Raw genomic sequence first — 24,314 nt, forward strand, 5'->3', positions numbered from 1 at the left:
CTTTCAGTTTCGTTTTTTACATAGAGTGTCATGTGTGCCACCAGCTTTTAAAACACGTCATATAAACACCAGCCAATCCAGCACACTGAGTTATTCAGCAGGCATTGGAGAGAGTAGGCTGAAGTGACCATAATCGAAATAATAATTTATTGGGGATTGTTTTGTTTTTTCCTCATTAATCCGATGAGCACTTGTGGGCTCTAATGGTTGACAATAGGTCAATAACTGTAGGATAGAGTGACTTTATGCACCCGCTATGGGCCTATGACCTCTTGCTCTCTACTGTGTCATTTATAAAATATAAAATGACAATTAGAATTTCAGTCAGTCCACAAATTCACTCACACACGATTAGCAAATTTCTTAAACCAATATGAACTGGAGATTACATGAAGCTCTATGCCAAAATAACATTGATTGCAATGAAAACACTGAAACAGAATTAATTCTGTAAAATGTGGATACATACCATCAGAGATTGGACCACCCCAGTGGCGATTTTAGCATGTAAATCTTGGCAGGGCAAAAAATAAATAAATGTGGGATGCATGCCAGCAAATCCACAACACAACACTAGACAATACATTACTTGCACTATAACGGTGACAAACAGTGCCCACAAACTGTTAGGGCCTACATAAAGCTGTCTGGCAGCAAAACAGTTAATTCAGCCTCATTTACTGCCTTAAAAAAAACATAGCTGATATGGCTGACTTGAGGTTTCTACTGACATTTGAGATGTACAACTATGGCATAAGTGGACGACAAGCGGATAAGAGGCAATCCGTAATTTCAATTATGACATCAATGAGCGAGCTAGGATGGACGTAGTCAATATAACTTTTTGTTCAGCACTTTTGACATCGACAGAATTCAGAACATGGGCCGTTCTTACAGTGTTCTCCCTGTACACCAAGTCAGAACTGTAGGATAAATAAAGGGGCCATATAAACAGACAATGAAAGCTCTTACAATATTCGATGATTACATTTATCAAAAACAGGTTATACTGTAGGCTACATGTGCACCACCAAATCAGAACAGTAGGCGAAATTAATAGGTGAAAATATACCAAATTAATAGGGTGAGGCACATGGGCTACTAACAGCTTACTACACAACATACACCTAGTATTACTTTCTAAGCTGCATTCTACATATCTTCCTGGCATATTACATCATTTATGCAGTAGCATATAAGATAGACATTTTTGGACTCACCTTGTTGTGCTGTGCTCACTTGAACAGGAAGGTGGCGCAGCAGTCCTTCGTGGGCAAATAATGTCATCAAACTTTGTCATCACTGTGTTAACTAACCTCCAGACGAGCTTCAATGCCATACAACTCTTCTTCTGTGGCCTCCAACTGCTCTTAAATGCAAGTAAAACTAAATGCATGCTATTCAATTGATCACTGGCCGCACCTGCCGGCCCGTCCAGCATCACTACTCTGGACGGCTCTGACTTAGAATACGTGGACAACTACAAATACCTAGGTGTCTGGCTAGACTGTAAACTCTCCTTCCAGACTCACATTAAGCATCTCCAATCCAAAATTAAATCTAGAATCGGCTTCCTATATCGCAACAAAGCATCCTTCCCTCATACTGCCAAACATACCCTCGTAAAACTGACCATCCTACCGATCCTCGACTTTGGCGATGTCATCTAAAAAAATGCCTCCAACACTCTACTCAACAAATTGGATGCAGTCTATCACAGTGACATCCGTTTTGTCACCAAATTCCCATACACTACCCACCACTGCGACCTGTACACTCTCGTTGGTTGGCCCTCGCTTCATACTCGTCGCCAAACCCACTGGCTACAGGTTATCTACAAGTCTCTGCTAAATAAAGCCCCGCCTTATCTCAGCACACTGGTCACCATAGCAGCACCCACTCATAGCACATGCTCCAGCAGGTATATCTTACTGGTCACCCCCAAAGCCAATTCCTACTTTGGTCGCCTTTCCTTCCAGTTCTCTGCTGCCAATGACTGGAACGAACTGCAAAAATCACTGAAGCTGGAGACTCATATCTCCCTCACTAGTTTTAAGCACCAGCTGTCAGAGCAGCTCACAGATCACTGCACCTGTACATAGCCCAACTGTAAACAGCCCATCTATCTACCTCATCCCCTTACTGTATTTATGTTATCTATCTTGCTCCTTGGCACCCCAGTATCTCTACTTGCACATTCATCTTCTGCGCATCTACCATTCCAGTGTTTAATTGCTATATTGTAATTATTTCGCCTCCATGGCCTATTTATTGCCTTATCTCCCTTATCTCACCTCATTTGCACACACTGTATATAGACTTTTGTTTTTCTTTTTTTCTACTGTATGTTTTGTTTATTCCATGTGTAACTCTGTGTTGTTGTATGTGTCGAATTGCTATGCTTTATCTTGGCCAGGTCGCAGTTGCAAATGAGAACTTGTTCTCAACTAGCCTACCTGGAATAATAAAGGTGAAATAAAATGTTTATAAAAATCAAAGTCTGGAATTCTCTGGATTTATGGTGCTTTCAAGACAACTGAAAACTCTGTTAAAAAAGGTTGAATCATGTAGACGGCAGTGATCTTCAGTTCGTAGCTCTAGAAAGAGGCCGAGTTCCGGATTTACAATTCCGAGTTGAATGAAAGTTCAAAACTTATTTTCCCAGTCGTAGCTCGTTTTTTCCTGAGTTCCCAGTTGTCTTGAACTCACTAAAGTCAGATTTTGCAGTTCAGTGTTAACAGTTGTTTTGAACGCGGCACAAATCATGCTTCATTGACAGCATGGCCAATGTTGAATGTTTATAATTGTAACTTCTTATGGCTGAGGGCAGTATTGAGTAGCTTGGATGAATAAGGTGCCCAGAGGTGCCCAGAGTAAACTGCCTGCTACTCAGTCCCAGAAGCTAAGATATGCATATTATTAGTGTATTTGGATAAAAAAACACTCGGACGTTTCTAAAACTGTTTGAATGATGTCTGTGAGTATAACAGAACTCATATGGCAGGCAAAAAACAGAGAAAAAATCCAACCAGGAAGTGGGAAATCTGAGGTTTGTAGGTTTTCAACTCATTGCCTATCGAAGATACAGTGGGATATTGGTCATATTGCTTCCACTAGATGTCAACAGTCTTTAGAACCTTGTTTGATGCTTCTACTGTGAAGTGGGGGCGAATGAGAGGGAATTGAGTCAGAGGTCTGGCAGAGAGCCACGAGCTGACCATGCGCATTCACGTGAGAGTTAGCTTGAGTTCCATTGCATTTCTACAGACAAAGGAATTCTCCGGTTGGAACATTATTGAAGATTTATGATAAAAACATCCTAAAGATTGATTCTATACATCGTTTGACATGTTTCTACGGACTGTAACGGAACTTTTTTACTTTTCGTCTGCTCGTCTGCTCGCGCGTCATGAATTTGGATTTGTGAACTCAAGGCGCGAACAAAGAGGAGGTATTTGGACATAAATTATGAACTTTATCGAACAAATCAAACATTTATTGTGGAACTGGGATTCCTGGGAGTGCATTCTGATGAAGATCATCAAAGGTAAGTGAATATTTATAATGCTATTTCTGACTTCTGTTGACTACACAACATGGCGGATATCTGTTTGGCTTGTTTTGGTCTCTGAGCACTGTACTCAGATTATTGCATGGTGTGCTTTTTCGGTAAAACTTTTTTGTAATCTGACACAGCGATTGCATTAAGGAGAAGTTTATCTAAAGTTCCATGTATAACACTTGTATTTTCATCAACATTTATGATGAGTATTTCTGTAAATTGATGTGGCTCTCTGCAAAATCACCGGATGTTTTTGGAACTACTGAACATAACGCGTCTATGTATACTGAGATTTTTGGATATAAATATGAACTTTATTGAACAAAACATACATGTATTGTGTAACATGACGTCCTATGAGTGTCATCTGATGAAGATCATCAAAGGTTAGTGATTCATTTTATCTCTATTTCTGCTTTTTGTGAGTCCTCTCTTTGGCTGGCAAAATGGCTGTGTTTTTCTGTGACTTGGCGCTGACCTAACATAATCGTTTGTGGCGCTTTCGTCGTAAAGCCTATTTGAAGTCGGACATGGTGGTGGGATTAACAAGAAGTGTATCTTTAAAATGGTGTAAAATACTTGTATGTTTGAGGAATTTTAATTATGAGATTTCTGTTGTTTGAATTTGGCGCCCTGCACTTTCACTGGCTGTTGCCATATCGATCCCGTTAGCGGGATCTCAGCCATAAACTAGGAAAAAGAGACCCTTAATTTAGACTTGGGACCACACAGCCACTGCACTGAATAGCAGGCTAATGATTCCTTTGCAATGCTTGCAGTTAGCCACTGATTCCTTTCAAACCACTCATTGTTGAATTTACAATTTCCAACTTGTTGTATAATGTTTATGTCCAATGGCCGATGAACACCGATAAATTTTATCTATAATTTCTCTTCATATGACAAGGATTAAAAAGGATTTGCCAGTAGATTGTCGACTTGATTCATGATGATGACTGCTAGCTAAGATTTTGAAAGTATGATCAGTCCAATCAAAGCTACTGTAGATATAACGTGATTTGATGTCATTTTATCTATCGCCAATGACCTTGAGCCTTCTTGGATGGGCGCTTCTAATGTAACTCTATAGCAGCACCCAAGGGGCTTGAATTTTCTAGCTCTGCCCTTAGACTTGGCGGTGACGTAGTGACAGAACACTGAGCCAATCACGGCGCAACGCTCCGTATTTTCTGATGGCTTGCCACACCACCACAGAAAGCACTGAGCTAGACTGAAACACCTGCGTTTTGGAGCTGCTTTACTCAAGAAAACAAAACATAGACCATGTTTGTATGCAGCTTTATTAACTCAATGATATATATATATTTCTACATTGTTTTCAAACTGATATGTGACATGTATTAATGCCAAAATAACATGCAAACAGTCAAGCCCCCCCCAAAAATGTGGGGCTCAAAAATGTGGGGCTAAAAACAGGTGGGGCTCAAAAACCTGCCCTGAATGATTGGTCGCCACTGGCCCACCCACAAAAACAACAACTTTGAAACAAATGCATCCAATGACATTTTCTCAGCAGGTTCCCTTAGAATGTCTGCTTAGAGTGTTTTACAGAGGGTGGAATCAAACTCAGACTGTTTGAGGCTGTCAAATACTTTTTTTTCTGACCTCACCATTCACAAGTGACAACACTGACTGGATGTCCTTCTCACTGCATAGAAAAACAAAATATACATCACAACACTGCACACAGGTAAAATACCTGACACCACTCTCCCCTTCGGTCAACAGCTCCTCCCCTTTCTTCCCCAGCTGTTTGCATAGTGGATGTAGATAGTACCTTCCCAAGTGTGCCTGAATGACCTGCAATCGTCCACTGTTGCCATGCCGACCAGGAAATCAGCTTCCGAGAGGATGGAGTCAATGTTGCCACCGTCTGCTTCGTAACGCCCCTCTCCCTGCACCTCCCTCTTTACTGAGGAGTTAATTACTGTCTCTACCTGGTAGCTGGTCCCTTGGCAGGCCTGGATGAAGAACAGTTTGGGTTTTACTGCCAGAGCTGGGCATTGCTCTCTAAAGAAGGGGTGTTTGAGGGAGCAGATGGGCACCCGTACCCCATCTGTCCCAAACACACACCCCTTCCCCCTGTGGGATAAAAGACACCACTTGGAACAAGATAGAGGAATAGATATTGACTGAATTCTAAATTGTGTGTCTAAACCAATTTCTATTACCAATATGGTAGGGTTACAAGAGCTCCATCATGTCATTTTCACCATATTGATTACACATCTTGTTCTTTCAAATCCACAATTGTGTCTACAGTAGAGCAGGGTTAGGCAAACCCAGTTCTCAGAGAGTACAGTGTGCTAGTTCTCTTCTACTTTTGGCACTAAACGTAAAGTCTAAGCCCTAGGGATTAAACATTTGGGGGAAAAAAGACTGGGGAAAAAACGACTTTATATTGGAGTTGTGCCTGTTGTCATAGAGATAAATAGAGGACTCATCATGGAAACCAGTTTTAGCGTGGACATTGCCATTGAGTGCTTCCACCAGGGTTGGGTTAAATTTCATTTAAATTCCATTCAATTTAGGAAGTAGACTAAAATTCAAATTATCCTCAATGCTTTTTAATTAGGAACAATTTAGATTTGAATTGGATTCACTTTTTGAATTGACTGGAATTTAAATAGAATTGACGTCAATCCTGGCTTCAAGCATTTATAGTTGTCAACTGGGCGGGGATTCCTATGAGTTGGGCCCAATCATCCAATGAAGAAGAAGAAAGTGTTCTACTTTAAAATGGAGATAGCCTCAACGGCGCTGCCAATGCTGTCACAGACACTGTAACGCACAGATACAAAGATGAGTCCTCTATCTCTATGGCCTGTTGTTCACACGGGTATCCTCCTTCTCATTGGCTAGAATGGGCCAACCTGATCTCACCTCCTAACACCCAACTAAAACATGTGCAACATGAAAATGGTCCTTTTTACATTATTGTCACACACTGATCTGTTTCACCTGTCCTTATGCTTGTCTCCACCCCCTCCAGGTGTCACCCATCTTCCCCATTATCCTCTGGGTATTTATACCTGTGCTCTTTTGTCTGTCTGTGTCAGTTCGGCTTGTTTTTGTCAAGATAGAACTGCCAAAGGGGGAGGAGTTGCAATCTACTGCAAAGTAATAGCCTGCAAAGTAATGTCATACTTTCCAGGTCCATTCCCAAACAGTTCGAACTTCTAATTTTAAAAATGAATCTCTCCAGAAATAAGTCTCACTGTTCCCGCCTGCTACCGACCCCCCTCAGCTCCCAGCTGTGCCCTGGACACCATTTGTGAATTGATCGCCCCCCATCTAGCTTCAGAGTTTGTTCTGTTAGGTGACCTAAACTGGGATATGCTTAACACCCTGGCAGTCCTACAATCTAAGCTAGATGCCCTCAATCTCACACAAATCATCAAGGAACCCACCAGGTACAACCCTAAATCCGTAAACATGGGCACCCTCATAGACATTATCCTGACCAACTTGCCCTCCAAATACACCTCTGCTGTCTTCAATCAGGATCTCAGCGATCACTGCCTCATTGCCTGTATCCGCTACGGGTCCACGGTCAAACGACCACCCCTCATCACTGTCAAACGCTCCCTAAAACACTTCTGCGAGCAGGCCTTTCTAATTGACCTGGCCCGGGTATCCTGGAAGGATATTGACCTCATCCCGTCAGTTGAGGATGCCTGGTCATTCTTTAAAAGTAACTTCCTCACCATCTTAGATAAGCATGCCCTGTTCAAAAAATGCTGAACTAAGAACAGATATAGCCCTTGGTTCACTCCAGACCTGACTGCCCTCGACCAGCACAAAAACATCCTGTGGCGGACTGCAATAGCATCGAATAGTCCCCGCGATATGCAACTGTTCAGGGAAGTCAGGAACCAATACACGCAGTCAGTCAGGAAAGCAAAGGCTAGCTTTTTCAAGCAGAAATTTGCATCCTGTAGCTCTAACTCCCAAAAGTTCTGGGACACTGTAAAGTCCATGGAGAACAAGAGCACCTCTCCCAAGTGGGAGACACCCTGGATCCAAACTGTTACAGACCTATATCCATCCTGCCCTGCCTATCTAAGGTCTTCGAAAGCCAAGTTAATAAACAGATCACTGACCATCTCGAATCCCACCGTACCTTCTCCGCTGTGCAATCCGGTTTCCGAGCCGGTCACGGGTGCACCTCAGCCACGCTCAAGGTACTAAACGATATCATAACCGCCATCGATAAAAGACAGTACTATGCAGCCGTCTTCATCGACCTGGCCAAGGCTTTCAACTCAATCACCATGGTGTCAATCACCATATTCTTATCGGCAGACTCAGTAGCCTCGGTTTTTCTGATGACTGCCTTGCCTGGTTCACCAACTACTTTGCAGACAGAGTTCAGTGTGTCAAATCGGAGGGCATGTTGTCCGGGTCCTCTGGCAATCTCTATGGGAGTACCACAGGGTTCAATTCTCGGGACGACTCTTTTCTCTGTATATATCAATGATGTTGCTCTTGCTGCGGGTGATTCCCTGATCCACCTCTACGCAGACAACACTATTCTGTATACTTCTGGCCCTTCCTTGGACACTTCCTATCTAACCTCCAAACGAGCTTCAATGCCATACAACACTCCTTCCGTGGCCTCCAACTGCTCTTAAACGCTAGTAAAACCAAATGCATGCTTTTCAACCGTTCGCTGCCTGCACCCGCCCGCCCGACTAGCATCACCGCCCTGGACGGTTCCGACCTAGAATATGTGGACATCTATAAATACCTAGGTGTCTGGCTAGACTGTAAACTCTCCTTCCAGACTCATATTAAACATCTCCAATCCAAAATCAAATCAAGAATCGGCTTTCTATTTCACAACAAAGCCTCCTTCACTCACGCCGCCAAACTTACCCTAGTAAAACTGACTATCCTACCAATCCTCGACTTCGGCGATGTCATCTACAAAATAGCTTCCAATACTCTACTCAGCAAACTAGATGCAGTTTATCATAGTGCCATCCGTTTTGTTACTTAAACACCTTATACCACCCACCACTGCGACCTGTATGCTCTAGTCGGCTGGCCCTCGCTACATATTCGTCGCCAGACCCACTGGCTCCAGGTCATCTATAAGTCCATGCTAGGTAAAGCTCCGCCTTATCTCAGTTCACTGGTCACGATAACAACACCCACCCGTAGCACGCGCCCCAGCAGGTATATCTCACTGATCATCCCAAAAGCCAACACCTAATTTGGCTGCCTTTCCTTCCAGTTCTCTGCTGCCTGTGACTGGAACGAATTGCAAAAATCGCTGAAGTTGGAGACTTTTATTTCCCTCACCAACTTTAAACATCTGCTATCTGAGCAGCTAACCGATCGCTGCAGCTGTACATAGTCCATCTGTAAACAGGCCACTCAATTTACCTACCTCATCCCCTTACTGTTTTTATTTATTTACTTTTCTGCTCTTTTGCACACCAGTATCTATACTTGCACATGATCATCTGATGATTTATCACTCCAGTGTTAATCTGCTAAATTGTAATTATTCGCTCCTATGGCCTATTTATTGCCTACCTCCTCATGCCTTTTGCACTGTCACGTTCTGACCTTAGTTCTTTTGTATTTTCTTTGTTTTAGTATGGTCAGGGTGTGAGTTGGGTTGGTTATCTATGTTTTGTGTTTCTATGTTGGGTTTTTCGTGTGGCCTGATATGGTTCTCAATCAGAGGCAGGTGTTAGTCATTGTCTCTGATTGGGAACCATATTTAGGTAGCCTGTTTTATGTTGTGTTTTGTGGGTGGTTGTCTTCCGTGTCTGTTTGTTCACGTTACGGACTCGGTGCATTCAACATGTCAATACCTCTCACAAATACAAGTAGTGATGAAGTCAATCTCTTCTTCACTTTGAGCCAGGAGAGATTGACATATTAATGTTAGCTCTCTGTGTACATTCAAGGGCCAGCCGTGCTGCCCTCTTATGAGCCAGTTGCAATTTTCCTAAGTCTCTCTTTGTGGCACCTGACCACACGACTGAACAGTAGTCCAGGTGCGACAAAACTAGGGTCTGTAGGACCTGCCTTGTTGATAGTGCTGTTAAGAAGGCAGAGGAACACTTTATTATGGACAGACTTCTCCCCATTTTAGCTATGTTTTGACCATGACTGTTTACAATCCAGGATTACTCCAAGCAGTTTAGTCACCTCAACTTGCTCAATTTCCACATTATTCATTACAAGATTTAGTTGAGGATTAGGGTTTAGTGAACGATTTGTCCCAAATACAATGCTTTTAGTTTTTGAAATATTTATGTCTAACTTATTCCTTGCCACCCATTCTAAAACTAACTGCAGCTCTTTGTTAAGTTTTGCAGTAATTTCAGTCGCTGTAGTAGCTGACGTGTATAGTGTTGACTCATCCACATACATAGACACAGTGGCTTTACTCAAAGCCAGTGGAATGTCATTAGTAAAGACTGAAAAAAGTAAGGGGCCTAGACAGAATCAGGAATTTCCCAGGGCAGCTATCTGGATTATGTTGTAATTGGAAGCCCACTAATTCTGGCGTGCCTTTCAGTAATAACAAGATAATATAGGCTGTAGCCTATTCAAAATGTTCTAAAAGTTAATAAAGATTAGTTTAATGATGAAGTAAATTACGAGAGCCAACACAATATCTTACATTTGGATTCGGATAATATCTCTACAGCAGTGGATTTTATAAAAATAAAAACAGTGAAACATTAAAAAACTTTTCCTTTTTCAATAAAACTGTACCAAATATGTTCATGTCCCCAAATAAATAATTAAAACACACTGTTTTGCAATGAATGTATTCTTAACAGCACCCTCTAGGGTAGCACCATGATGTAGCTGGAGGACAGCTATTTTCCGTCCTCCTCTGGGTACATTGACTTCAATACAAAACCTAGGAGGCACATGGTTCTAACCCCCTTACATAGTCTAACACAGTAATTATGACTTCCGGAGGACGTCCTCCAACCTATCAGAGCTCTTACAGTATGAACTGACATGTTGTTTAGCCAATCAAAGGATCAATGAACAAATATAGTACTGTCATGACATGGCCCTTTTTGGGTATAGATCGTGGCATCCCCCTCTCTCTCTCTCACTCTCTGAATGTGTACATTTCTCAATTATGAGGTTTGCGTCTAATTCTTGTATAAAATGAATGAGTAAAGATTAAACTATTTGTGAAATGATGTAATGTGATGATAAACCTTTAGTGTGAGAGAATTGTATTCCCTTTAAAGTTTAACTAAGTCATTGGCCCGCCCCCGTGAGCACAGACATGATCTGGCGTCATAGAACAGCCTTTTCTACAGTTACAAATAAAACCCCATACTGAGGAAATCCTCTTCAGACCATGCATACCTTGGTGTCAGCTGAGGTGGCACAGGTTTGAGTACCAAGACTAAGCAAACCCACAGCGTGAGCTGTGATTGTGAATAGTTATTGAATTCCTAACCATACCACGTGGAGCATTGGCTACACGGCTGGAAATGGTTAAACTCTGAGACTATCGTTCCCGACAGAATATGAGCAAATCTTAGACACTAATTACTAGTCTGAAGCTAGAAATTATGTAAACCTGGGATTGCGAACACCGACAACTGCCGAAACATCTATATATGAGAACATTTCTGAATGGTACTCTGAAGTATCCATTCTAACCATGAAAGACAAAAAGAGAGAGAGACTCGGATGGACTGACTCTCCAGCAGACGGACTGACGATTCCAACAGAGATCACGACGACACCTGGGCGTAAATATATATTGATTGCAATTATTCCCGAATGAGTGAGCGTTCATGTGCAAAAGAACCACATTTGTATTAATATAATTATAGTAGTACTGTGTGTAGTGATTCCTCTGGTCTTTCCCGCATGTTCTCAGTCCACACCCACTTCCCTTTGTCCACCGAGCTGTCATATCGGTTTAGCCCACTAGGGAATCTCCCCTATCATTTCCTTGTAACCATATCTACTGTTTGTTTGTTTATGCATTTCTGTGATTATTTAGTTAGTTAGTAAATAAATGATTAAGCCAATTGGTGTATGGATGATTCATAGTAAAGGCTGGGTTCGTGCAGATAACCAACAATTTACAACGTTTGGAATGAGACTGACGTTAGGTAAATAATAATTAATTCATAAGAAGACTAATTGATCAGATATTAAAATATCTGAAGAGTTATATTAGGAAAATTATAGGTTTGTAATCTGAAGATTTTCCTTGGTGCCCCGACTTTCTAGTTAATTACATTTACATGATTAGTTTAATCACGTAATAATAAATACAGAGAATTGATTTGATGAAATAAGTCTTCACTTTTAATGATGCCAAAGACACGACAGTACTGACAACACAAGATACAGCTAGCTAGCACTGCAGTGAGCCCGTTTGCTACAGCAGAAAAATAATCCTGCAGCAACAGGAAATGTGAATTATTATGTGGATTATAATTAATTGACATTTCTTTGTAGGGATTGATACATTTTTTGTTTGGGCAAATCAAGTCTGACATTTTAAAGTGTAAATTTCAAACTTTAGAAGCCTTTTTAAACATTGAGTACACTACAAGTTTGCATTTCCTGCTAAGCAGGAAAATTCTCAGCATCAAAAGAGTGATCAAATTAAGATCATACACCTCAGTGTGGTGAGTAGTTGACTCAAAGAGAGATAATAGTTGAAGAGTTCTGAACAAATTAATTTCTTCAACAATTAAGAAGAAGCAGCATAGAAAGAGAGATTTCTGTGTATTATTTTCTTCTAAGTTTACCTTTCACTTACTTAGCTAATAAAGTTAATTTAGCCTACTCAACAACCTGACTCAAACAGAGAGGAATGCTATTTATGTTAGCTAGCTGGCTAAGGATATCCATCACTGCAACTCTTCCAATTCAAGGTAAACCTTCGGTTTTATTCATTGATTTAACTGCTTAACTGCTTGCTGTATACTGTACTGCGTGATTGTACACATGGATTGTATTGTGGGTATACTAACGCATTAGTTTTAGTTTGTTAATTTTCCACTAGGCAAGGACATAATTATAACATCTAGTTTTGATTTACATTTGGTTGAGATGTTCACTAACATCATCATGAGATCAAAAAAAAAATGTCCACATGTCATTGGATTTAGGTTAAAAGTTTGGTGAAAAAATGACGAAATGCCCTTATGTTGATGACGTTTTGCAAATCCAATAAGTTTTCCACGTTGATTCAACGTCATCAGATTACATTTTCTGGTTGAAATTATGTGGATACAATGTTGATGGAACCAGTTTTCTGCCCAGTGGGAGGGTGACAACGATGTAGGCTTTGTAGCGGTTAGAGGCTACGTTATGAAGGTTTGGCTTGGAGAGGTTTTTTATGCCAGGTCACAGACAGCTGTTGTGTTGTGCACTGAAGTCCACAAGCAAATGGAAAAAGGTGAGAGGAGGAGAGCGCACACCTGACAGAAGGAATTATACAACGAGCAAAGTGAGGATGCTGTAGGTTGCCTCTATGAGAATGAACTGTGTTTGCGAGTGATCAAGGGTGTATTCATTCTGTTGATTCTGTTGCAAAACGTTTCTTAAACGGAAGCAAATGGGGAGGGACCTACCTGAATTAGTCCAATAGAAACTCTCGTTTTGTTTTGCAACTATTTGGACCAATGATTACACCTCACACCTGCTGGATGCAGGCAAGAGTGTGCAAGGCGGTATTGAATGTGTCACTGTTTGTCACCTTGATTATTCCAATTTGTCTCTCTACGTTATAAACTTTCATTTGTAGGCTAGGTTGAAGCAACCTCATGATGGGTATAGGGCAAATTCCAGTATCATGTAGTAGCGTAAACCTATCGATGTTACATTGAGCTGGGTGAATGGAATATGACTGACAGTCATCCAATATGCTGTATAGAAATAAGGCCATGCTCATAAAAATACACTGTCCTCCCTAATCTTAAACGGCACCTACAGTTGAAGTTCTTTACTATGTCATGTACATCCACCCAGCCTGGAGGGACACAAAAAAACATCACAAATCATACGCATTTCCCTCAAACCAGGTTTCTCCACCAGATTTGACAAGAAGTCATAAACACCAGCCAATCTAGCACACTGAGTCATATGGGATTGGTTGAATAACTCACAGGAGACAGACAGGCACTGGAGTCATGTAGGCCTACCTTTTTGTAAAGTGAAACATACCAAACAGTTGGAACTATTTTACCAGACCTAATTTGGTTTTATCCTGTTTTCCCCCTCACTTAAATTATAGGCCTAACATTTTCAGACAAAATGAATGCCTTTGATGTGCCATATTGTAGGCCTACCACCTACAGTACCAGTCAAAGGTTTGGATACACCTACTCATTTAAGTTTTTTTCTTTATTTTTACTATTTTCTACATTGTAGAATAATAGTGAAGACATCCAAACTATGAAATAACACATGGAATCATGTAGTAACCATAAAAATGTTAAACAAATCAAAATATATTTTATATTTGAGATTCTTTAAAGTAGCCACCCTTTGCCTTGATGACAGCTTTGCACACTCTTGGCATTCTCTCAAACAGCTTCACCTGGAATGCTTTTCCAACTGTCTTGAAGGAGTTCCCACACATGCTGAGCACTTGTTGGCTGCTGTTCCTTCACTCTGAGGTCCAACTCATCCCAAACCATGTCAATTGGGTTGAGGTCGGGTGATTGTGGAGGCCAGGTAATCTGATGCTGCACTCCATCACTCTCCTTCTTGTGTTTGGAGGTGTGTTTTGGGTCATTGTCTTGTTGAAAAACAAATGATAGTCCCACTAAGCGCAAACCAGATGGGATGGCATATCACTGCAGAATGCTGTGGTAGCCATACTGGTTAAGTATGCCTTGAATTCTAAATAAATCACAGATAGTGTCACCTGCAAAGCACCCCCACACCATCACACATCCTCCTTTATGCTTCACGGTGGGAACCACACATGCAGAGATCTGTTCACCTACTCTGTGTCTCACAAAGACACGGCGGTTGGAACCAAAAATCTCAAATTTGGACTCATCAGACCAAAGGACAGATTTCCACCGGTCTAATATCCATTGCTCGTGTTTCATGGCCCAAGCAAGTCTCTTCTTCTTATTGGTGTCCGTTAGTAGTGGTTTCTTTGCAGCAATTCAACCATGAAGGCCTGATTCACGCAGTCTCCTCTGAACAGTTTATGTTTAGATGTGTCTGTTACCTGAACTCTGTGAAGCATTTAACTCTAATGAACTTATCCTCTACAGCAGAGGTAGCTCTGGTCTTCCTTTCCTGTGGCGGTCCTCATAAGAGCCAGTTTCATCATAGCGCTTGATGGCTTTTGCAATTGCACTTGAAGAAACTTTCAAAGTTCTTGAAATTGTTCATATTGACTGACCTTAATGTCTTAAAATAATGATGGACTGTCATTTCTCTTTGCTTATTTGAGCTGTTCTTGCCATATATGGACTTGGTCTTTTACCAAATAGTACTATCTTCTGTATACCACACCTACCTTGTCAGAACACAACTGATAGGCTCAAACGCATTAAGAAGGAAAGAAATTCCACAAATTAACTTTTAACAAGGCACTCCAGTTAATTAAAATGAATTCCAGGTGACCTCATGAAGCTGGTTGAGAGAATGCCAAGAGTGTGCAAAGCTGTCATCAAGGCAAAGGGTGGCTAATTTGAAGAATCATACATTTAAAATATATTTTGATTTGTTTAACACTTTTTTTGTTACTACATGATTCCATATGTGTTATTTCATAGTTTTGATGTCTCACTATTATTCTGCAATGTAGAAAATAGTAAAAATAAAGAAAACCCTTGTAATGAGTAGGAGTGTCCAAACTTTTGACTGGTACTGTACATGATTAATACTCTGTGTTGAACATCAGCTCCATCTATAGGCCATCTAAGTTACTTTTCAACAGAAAAGTGAAAAGATGTCATTATGGTAGTACAGTATATTTAAAATAATTTGAGTGAGTCCACACTTTCACTGGGGTACACATCCAGCCGCTTTCTCCCACTATAAGTATGTAATGATAACACATTCTGGTGTTGTTTCCCCTACGTCATTCTGTTGGCATGGTCTGCATAGACATTAAACAGAGGCGTACATGATACAAGAGTTAACCTTAGTCCTAAATTATCAGTAGGCCTACAAATACTGTAGTACAGTTAAAAGTATTTCAGTATATCTTTAAAAAAAATAGCCAGATCATATGACCCCTTTCATCTTTACATAAGTGTCATCTGATATAGTAAGACCTTTACCCTGGTTTCCAGCTGCAGACCTGAGCCTGGTTAACTTCACCTACAGTACATCTTCTCCAGGCAACATCAGAGCCTAAAACGCCCTCTGGTGGCTGGGTGGCTGGTTGGCTGGTTGGCTCTGTACCCAGGCAGCAGGTAGGCCTGGGTACAGAGAGACTCCCTCTGGCTCCAGCTCCATCCATGGTTCATTATAGGCCACGCACAAACAGTCCTTTGGTGAGGCTATTTTTGGAGGAAATGTACATTTACAAGAGACAAGATTAAAGAGGAGGGAATGCTGAATTGTTGCCAAAATCAAAAGAACACAATTTAGAGTGAGATTTAAATTCAATAAGTTGCATGTTTACAGGACATTTATGTTTTATTTGAATGATATAATTGATTGATTGCGTGGTTGGTTAGTTATTATTAGTTTCAACAGATTGGTGAATCTTTTCACGAGAAAATTGTGAATACTGACATTAAGTAGGCTAATATTGACATGATGAAACCCTTTGACTGATCACATCCATGTTCCTTGCTATTGCCAAATATCCTACAAAACACTGTTATAATTTCAGCCATAGCCTTCCCCACCCTTCCTCTCATAGTATCATAGGAAGGGCACTCCAATGATAAGTAACAATTAGCAGCCATGACTCAGGGCATCTGCACAGGCAGCTTGTAGTTGCACTGGTAGGGAGTTGTGGAGTTCAAGGGCTGACTTTATAGGGCACTTGTTAATACATGTATTTTATTTAGAATTCTATCTAAATTCCATCTGCAGTCCCCAAGGAAAGAAATGGGGCATATTAAAAACTATAATATAAATTAATATCATTTAAAATATAACCTACATCCCATATTTGCTGCTTGTTTCATGTCTATTCATAATTTGTTCAAATCGATTTTTTTTGTTGAATACTTGGTCACAGTCATCAGCCCTCCCTAAAAGTGCTGTCTCAGAGGATTGAAAGGTCCATCAGGCCTCCCTAAAAGTGCTGTCCCAGAGGCTTGAAAGGTCCGTCAGGCCTCCCTAAAGGTGCTGTCCAAGAAGCTTGAAAGGTCCGTCAGGCCTCCCTAAAGGTGCTGTCCCAGAGGATTGAAAGGTCCGTCAGGCCTCCCTAAAAGTCCTGTCCCAGAGGATTGAAAGGTCCGTCAGGCCTCCCTAAAGGTGCAGTCCCAGAGGATGGAAAGGTCCGTCAGGCCTCCCTAAAAATGCTGTCCCAGAGGATTGAAAGGTCCACCAGACCTCCCTAAAAGTGCTGTCCCAGTGGATTGAAAGGTCCGTCAGGCCTCCCTAAAGGTGCTGTCCCAGAGGTTTGAAAGGTCCGTCAGGCCTCCCTAAAGGTGCTGTCCCAGAGGATTGAAAGGTCCTTCAAGCCTCCCTAAAGGTGCTGTCCCAGAGGATTGAAAGGACCACCAGACCTCCCTAAAAGTGCTGTCCCAGAGGATTGAAAGGTCCGTCAGGCTTCCCTAAAAGTGCTGTCCCAGAGGATTGAAAGGTCCGTCAGGCCTCCCTAAAGGTGCTGTCCCAGAGGATTGAAAGGTCTGTCATTCTGCCCTTTTGGTTAATAAGCCTCAAAGCTCTACTCACATTAGCTGTAAAGTTCAAGTCAGTGTCCTTCCGTGACACCTTTGTATCCCTCTGGGGAAAAGAGCCAGTGCCTTTGACATAAGCACAAGGAGACAGTTAAAATCCTCCATTCACAGTGATCTGGATTCGGATATGAAAGTCAGTGGGTACTTTTTACCATCATCCAAACCCCTACATCTTACGCATCCCACTTTACTCTTAATAATTCAGCATACAAATTGTATTATGTGAACATGCAAGTCTCGGTGCACTCAACAAACAACGCATCAGTTCTGCTGCTGTGCTGTGACTTCTATCTTAATCATTTTCTATGCTGACATTTAGTAGTCTCTGTTATCAGTGTAAAGACAGCATCATGTTCTTGGTTATATCATGGCACATCTTCCATCGAGGGATGGAACATAGGCAGATGACTGGCCTGGTGCTTGATATCCTGGTCTTAATGTCTTCCTGTGAGAGTTAGCTTAGAGGCTGAGTCAAGCCGAACCATTCTGTAGGGGAGAGCGTGATAGGAGCTTAGCTAATCAGATAAAACACTATAAATACTCCTTAGGCATCAGCAGCCACAAAGCCATTAGAAGGGTTGGGGACTAATGCTCAAAGATCCTTTTCTGTTTTTATAGAGAATCACAAGCCAATATATTTCTCAATGCATATTCTTCATGTGAAACTTCAAAAACCTTTGTTTGATTGCATTATTTGTGTCTGACTTTAAAGCTGTAGTTGTATAACTGATCTGCCCTAACAACCACACATATTGACGCCACATGGACTGGAAAGGACTTTGGACATTGGCTATTAACTTATCTTTCAGGGACATAATCCATTGAAATAGTAATGATTGTTCTTATCCTTTTTTTTTCAGTAGAGAAAAAAGAGCCATTCTCACTCTTTGCACTCTTACCATCTGGGTGGTAATGGATTTTGTTGGCACTGAGTAAAGCACAATATGGTATTTACTGTACTTCATATAGGACATAATAGCCCTGAATAGGCTTGAAAGGAGAGAAACAATACATGTAGATTGTAATAACAGAGATGACCATGCTCTTGGTGGAGAAGAGGTAATAAACCTTCAGATTTTAGAGGGACTCTCCCTCTCTTTCTCCCTCTCCCTCCGTCTCTGTCTGTATCGCTCCCTCTTTGCTTGCTCTCTCTCTCTCTCTCTCTCTCTCTCTCTCTCTCTCTCTCTCTCTCTCTCTCTCTCTCTCTCTCTCTCTCTCTCTCTCTCTCTCTCTCTCTCTCTCTCTCTCTCTCTCTCATACATACATACATACATACATACGATACAGCCTTTAGCAATGATTCATTAACTTTATTATTAATGATGTTTATATTAATATAATTGAATATGGAAATGTAACCTGGTATGCACAAAATCAATACAATAATAATAAACTTGTTACAAAATGACATTTTTATCACTGGTCTCTGTGTCTAATCAGACCCATGTAAATGTACCTCATGTACTAGTCTTTGAGTATTTGAGAGCAATCATGACATTTAAGACTTGATGCTTTGGGGTCATAAAATACTCACATGGTTAGCTCTCTCTCTCTCTCTCTCTCTCTGATTTAGTTAATGATGAAGGCTCTATTGATCCCCTGGGACTAAGTGTGCTTTATAAAGGTCAACTCCACCACCAGCCCATGCTTCATCAGTCAGAGTAATACATTACCCAAGCGTTTTCTGAATACTTCGCACATGTATGCTTCACAAAGTAATCAAGAGAGTAGATTTTGAAAAGGCCAGCTGTTTCTACAGTGCACCCCTCTCTCTCTCCAAAAAAACAAAAGAACAATAGTGTCTTTCATCAACTGAAGCCATCCAATTGACCATCTCTCACTGATTACGAACTAGTGTTCAGCACCATGGACAGGTCCAGCTCGCTGCACACAGTGGGGTATGACTTTTGATCAAGGCCACCAGTTTATTTCACCCATTTAGATTAAAATAAATGTTTATTTGAAATGATCTACATCGGGCTTACATAAATAGTTGGATCGGTTAAAGATGGATGAGAGCAATGGCTACAAAGGCTCAAAGGATCAAAAAGGCTACAGACAAAAAAGTCCAAGTGTGTCCTTCTTGGCCATTAGTTGTAAAAACTGTCTAAGCTACCGGCCATCATTAGAGCTGAGGTTTAACCCAGTGTGTAACATGAAAAATCAGTTTGGCTAGCCAGGTCCAGGTCAGGAAATTCTCCTAGTCTGGCCCTGTAATGAGAACACATACCCCAAAGCCTATGGAAAGTGCGTGCAGTGCCAGTGTAAAAAATACGACAGGTACAATTACCTATTATATGTAATACTATATAGGCCTAGGACACTGATGAGTTATATCAATCAACTATGTAGGCCAGGCCCCAAAACTGTTTGGTGAATGTGGCTATGTGCGCGCTTTGATCAAATAGGGGAAAATTATGCAAAAAAAAAACTGTGCCTGTTTAATCACCTGTAGGGCCTAGCACTTTTCTTCAAGTAGCCTAAGATAATAACAGAGGGACAACAAGCAGTAAAACAGGTGTAGGATCGTTCTTCCTATAATTAGCAAGGCTGTGTTGGTCAAGGCTTGCATGACATAACTTGCGCGTACACCTACTGTCTCTCTTCCTTATCACACACCCTCCCACCTCTCAGTGCCCACTCGAGTTCGCTCGAAGTGAGAATGAAGGCGCAGAACATTCGGACCCTTTCTCTCATCCTGTGTATGCTATCCTACCTGCTTGTGGGAGCCGCGGTGTTCGACGCCCTCGAATCAGAGACCGAGAACTCGAGGAAGAAGATCCTGGAACAGAAACGCAATGAGCTGAAGAAGAAGTACGGATTTACCGATGACGACTACCGGGAGATCGAGAGAGTGGTTCTACAGTCGGAGCCCCATCGCGCGGGGAGACAGTGGAAATTCGCGGGATCCTTTTACTTTGCTATCACCGTCATCACAACGATAGGTAACTAATTTTGCTATGCCGTTTAGAAATATGTCCCAAGCAAGTCTTGGACTCTTTGTTTATGTGGTTTCTTTGCTCTGCAAGTGAAATCATCCATACATGAATCATCCATGCATCCATACACCAAATATGTTTGAACATTTCCTCCACTCTTATGGCGCTTACCATGGTGCTGAAGCTGAACTCTTGTTTAAATTATTAGTGAAACCGGCAGTTATGATAATGCCGTTATGGGGATTGTGTTAAAGAGACTACTGTTCTTTGGGTTATTTAAAATATTTACTGTGTGTGTGTTGTTTGTGTTAATGTACACATATGATGTGTCTATAACTTTGATATGATTCTGTTCTGCAGGTTATGGTCATGCTGCTCCAAGCACTGATGCTGGAAAGGTATTCTGCATGTTCTATGCAGTTCTGGGTATCCCTCTGACACTGGTCATGTTCCAGAGCATGGGGGAAAGGATCAACACGTTTGTCCGCTACCTCCTCTGCAGGCTCAAGCAATGCATGGGCTTACGGAAGACTGATGTGTCCATGGGGAACATGGTGCTGGTGGGCCTCCTGTCCTGCATGAGCACCCTCTGTGTCGGGGCAGCAGCCTTCTCCCACTTTGAGGGCTGGACCTTCTTCCATGCCTACTACTACTGTTTCATCACGCTCACCACCATCGGCTTCGGGGACTTTGTGGCCCTGCAGAAGAAGGAGGTCCTCCAGAGGAGGACTCCCTATGTGGCCTTTAGCTTCATGTACATCCTGGTGGGGCTGGCAGTGATCGGGGCTTTCCTGAACCTGGTGGTGCTACGCTTCCTCACCTACAGCACAGAGGAGGCAACCAGGAGCCTGGAGGCGGAGGAGCAAAAGCCAGCAGTGCCTAAGAGGACAGGGGGTGGAGAGGTGGGGGAGGAGGAGGCAGATGTGGAAGCATCAGTATGGGACAGAGCTGATGGGATAGAACGGTTTGGAGCTGAGAATGGGAACAGTAGCCGCTGTAACCTCTCCCTGCCCATGGAGGGAGGCACCAGTCGTACCAATCTCATCCCCTCTCCATCTGAGGAGCGTAGAGAGACCCCTGGGGTCAGGGACCCTGCTAAGCATCCTGAGTCCCGCATCAGCGCCCTCTGCTCCTGTATGTGCTTCAGGCTGGTTGCCTGTGACAGCCCCTCTCCGGCCCACTGTGAGCACTCAGGCTGCCACAGCAACCCTGTCTTCTACAACTCCATCTCCTACAGGGTGGATGGAGCCTCCTGCAGCTCCAGGGGCACCTCAACCCAGTCCTTCCCCAGCAGCGATGCCCTTTTCCTGGGGATGAGCAGCCCTCACACACGGAGGAAGTCAGTATAGCTGCTTGGATTGTTGGGACTCACTCTGGACTAAAGTGGTCTTTGTTCTTATCTACACTACAGCCAGAGATGTTACTCTGATTCTCTGCAGGTGGAACAAATTGTGTATGCTTTTCCAAAAAGGTCACATTTACAGATTTTAGGTTGTGCTTCTACACTATATATACAAAGTATATGGAAATCCCTTCAAATAAGTGGATTCAGCTATTTCAGCCACACCTGTTGCTGACAGGTGTATAAAATCGAGCACACACCCATGCAATCTCCATAGACAAACATTGGCACTAGAATGGCCTTACTAAAGAGCTCAGTGCCTTGAACGTGGCATCGTAGTAGGATGCCACCTTTCCAACAAGTCAGTTTGTCAAATTTCTGCCTTGCTAGAGCTGTCCTGGTCAACTGTATGTGCTGTTATAGTGAAGTGGAAACATCTAGGAGCAACAACGGTTCAGCCGTGAAGTGGTAGGCCACACAAGCTCACAAAAAGGGACTGCAGTGTTGAAGCGCATACAGTGGTTCCTCCTTTAAAATTTTGTACGTTTATACCGCGGGGCTTAGAGGTACCCAGCGTCACGGCTTCACTGCTCCAGACCACCACAAGGGGGAGTTAGAGCACTCATTACATTGTAGAATAATAGTGAAGACATCACAACTGTGAAATAACACATGTGGAATCAGTTAAGAACAAATTCATATTTACAAGGACAGCCTACTCCTTCCTCCCCGTCAGGGAATTGAACCCCGGTCTCCCGGGTGCCCTTCCCGCACGACACAGGGTTTCTTTAGCTAAATAGCCCAGTACTGTACTGCTGACAGTCACGTTGTACAGCGCCATATTTCCCATTCCATCCTAACGGAAACCCAGAGGGTTTTTCATTTTCCTTGAAATAGAAACACCCTAATATTAATCAAATTAATTAAGCAAGTACGAGTCAAAAGTTTGGATACACCTACTCATTCCAGGATTTTTCTATATTTTTACTATTTTCTACATTGTAGAATAATAGTGAAGACATCACAACTATGAAATAACACATATGGAATCAGTTAAGAACACATTTTTATTTACAAGGACAGCATACTCCTTCCTCCCTGTCGGGGAATTGAACCGCGGTCTCCCACGTGCCCTGCCCGCACGACACAGGGTTTCTTTAGCTAAATAGCCCAGTACTGTATTGCCGATGTCACGTTGTACTTTTTCCTTTTTCTCAGAATATAAACACCATAATATTAATCTAATCAATTAAGCCAAATTTCTTAAAATCAATCCCATATACTATGCTATTACAAAAAAGGTTTTAAATTCTCTGGTAATGCCAATATGGAAGACTATCAAATGCTTCTCAAAGATCCCTCTGGTGGTCAAACTAGCACTAACTTGCATTAACAGAAAAAATGGCTTACAATTTGATAACGTGCCACAGAATGCTGCAGTATGACACAACTTTTAACGGAGGAACCACTGTAGAGGGTAAAAATCTTCTGTCCTCGATTGCAACACAAGAACTGTTCGTCGGGAGCCTCATGAAATCGGTTTCCATGTCAGAGCAGCTCCACACACGCCTAAGATCACCATGCGCAATGCCAAGCATCGGCTGGAGTGGTGTAAAGCTTTCCACTATTGGACTCAGGAGCAGTGGAAACACATTCTCTGGAGTGATGAATCACGCTTCACCATCTGGCAGTCCGACGGAAGAATCTGGTTTTGGAGGATGCCAGGAGAACGCAACCCAATGCATAATAACAACTGTAAAGTTTGGTGGAATAATGGTCTGGGGCTGTTTTTTATGGTTTGGGCTAGGCCCCTTAGTTCCAGTAAAGTGAAATCTTAATGCTTCAGCATGCAATGATATTCTAGACAATTCTGTGCTTCCAACTTTGTGACAACAGTTTGAGGAAGGCCCTTTCCTGTTTCAGTATGACAATGCCCCCATGCACAAAGCAAGGTCCATACAGAAATGGTTTGTCGAGATCGGTGTGGAAGAACTTGACTGGCTTGCACAGAGCCCTGACCTCAACCCCATTGAACACCTTTGGGATGAATTGGAACGCCGACTGTGAGCCAGGCCTAATCGCCCAACATCAGTGCCCGACCTCACTAATTCTCTTGTGGCTGAATGGAAGCAAGTCCCCGCAGCAATGTTTCAACATCTAGTGGAAAGCCTTCCTAGAAGAGTGGAGGCTGTTATAGCAGCAACGGGGAGACCAACTCCATATTAATGCCCATGATTTTGGAATGAGATGTTTGACGAACAGGTGTCCACATTCTTTTGACCATGTAGTTTGTTAATTTTTTTCCAGTCAATATGTAGCTTTTACAGGTATCCTATTCTGCATTATATTTTTTAATTGTATTGTTTTCTATGACACAGATAAATACATTATTTACTCAGGTATAGCGGTCTAAGGTACTGCATCTCAGTGCAAGAGGAGTCACTACAGTCCCTGGTTTGATTCCAGGCTGTATCACATCCGGACGTGATTGGGAGTCTTTTGGCCCAGCGTCGTCCGTGTTTGGCCAGGGTAAGCCGTCATTGTAAATAATAATTTGTTCTTAACTGACTTGCCTAGTTAAATAAAGGTTAAATAAA

General features: G+C 42.1%; 1 protein-coding gene across 1 annotated transcript; it reads left to right on the plus strand.

The window, feature by feature from the left end:
• Positions 1–20,098: 20,098 nt before the first annotated feature.
• LOC120024989 (potassium channel subfamily K member 15-like) lies at positions 20,099–21,724 on the plus strand. Its single transcript, XM_038969404.1, has 3 exons — positions 20,099–20,381; positions 20,736–21,017; positions 21,387–21,724. Exons 1-3 carry the CDS (start codon positions 20,099–20,101, stop codon positions 21,722–21,724), a joined length of 903 nt encoding a protein of 300 aa, XP_038825332.1.
• Positions 21,725–24,314: the final 2,590 nt, after the last annotated feature.

The sequence above is a fragment of the Salvelinus namaycush genome, chromosome 2 (assembly GCF_016432855.1).
Source record: "Salvelinus namaycush isolate Seneca chromosome 2, SaNama_1.0, whole genome shotgun sequence".
In the NCBI taxonomy this organism is placed as follows: domain Eukaryota; kingdom Metazoa; phylum Chordata; class Actinopteri; order Salmoniformes; family Salmonidae; genus Salvelinus; species Salvelinus namaycush.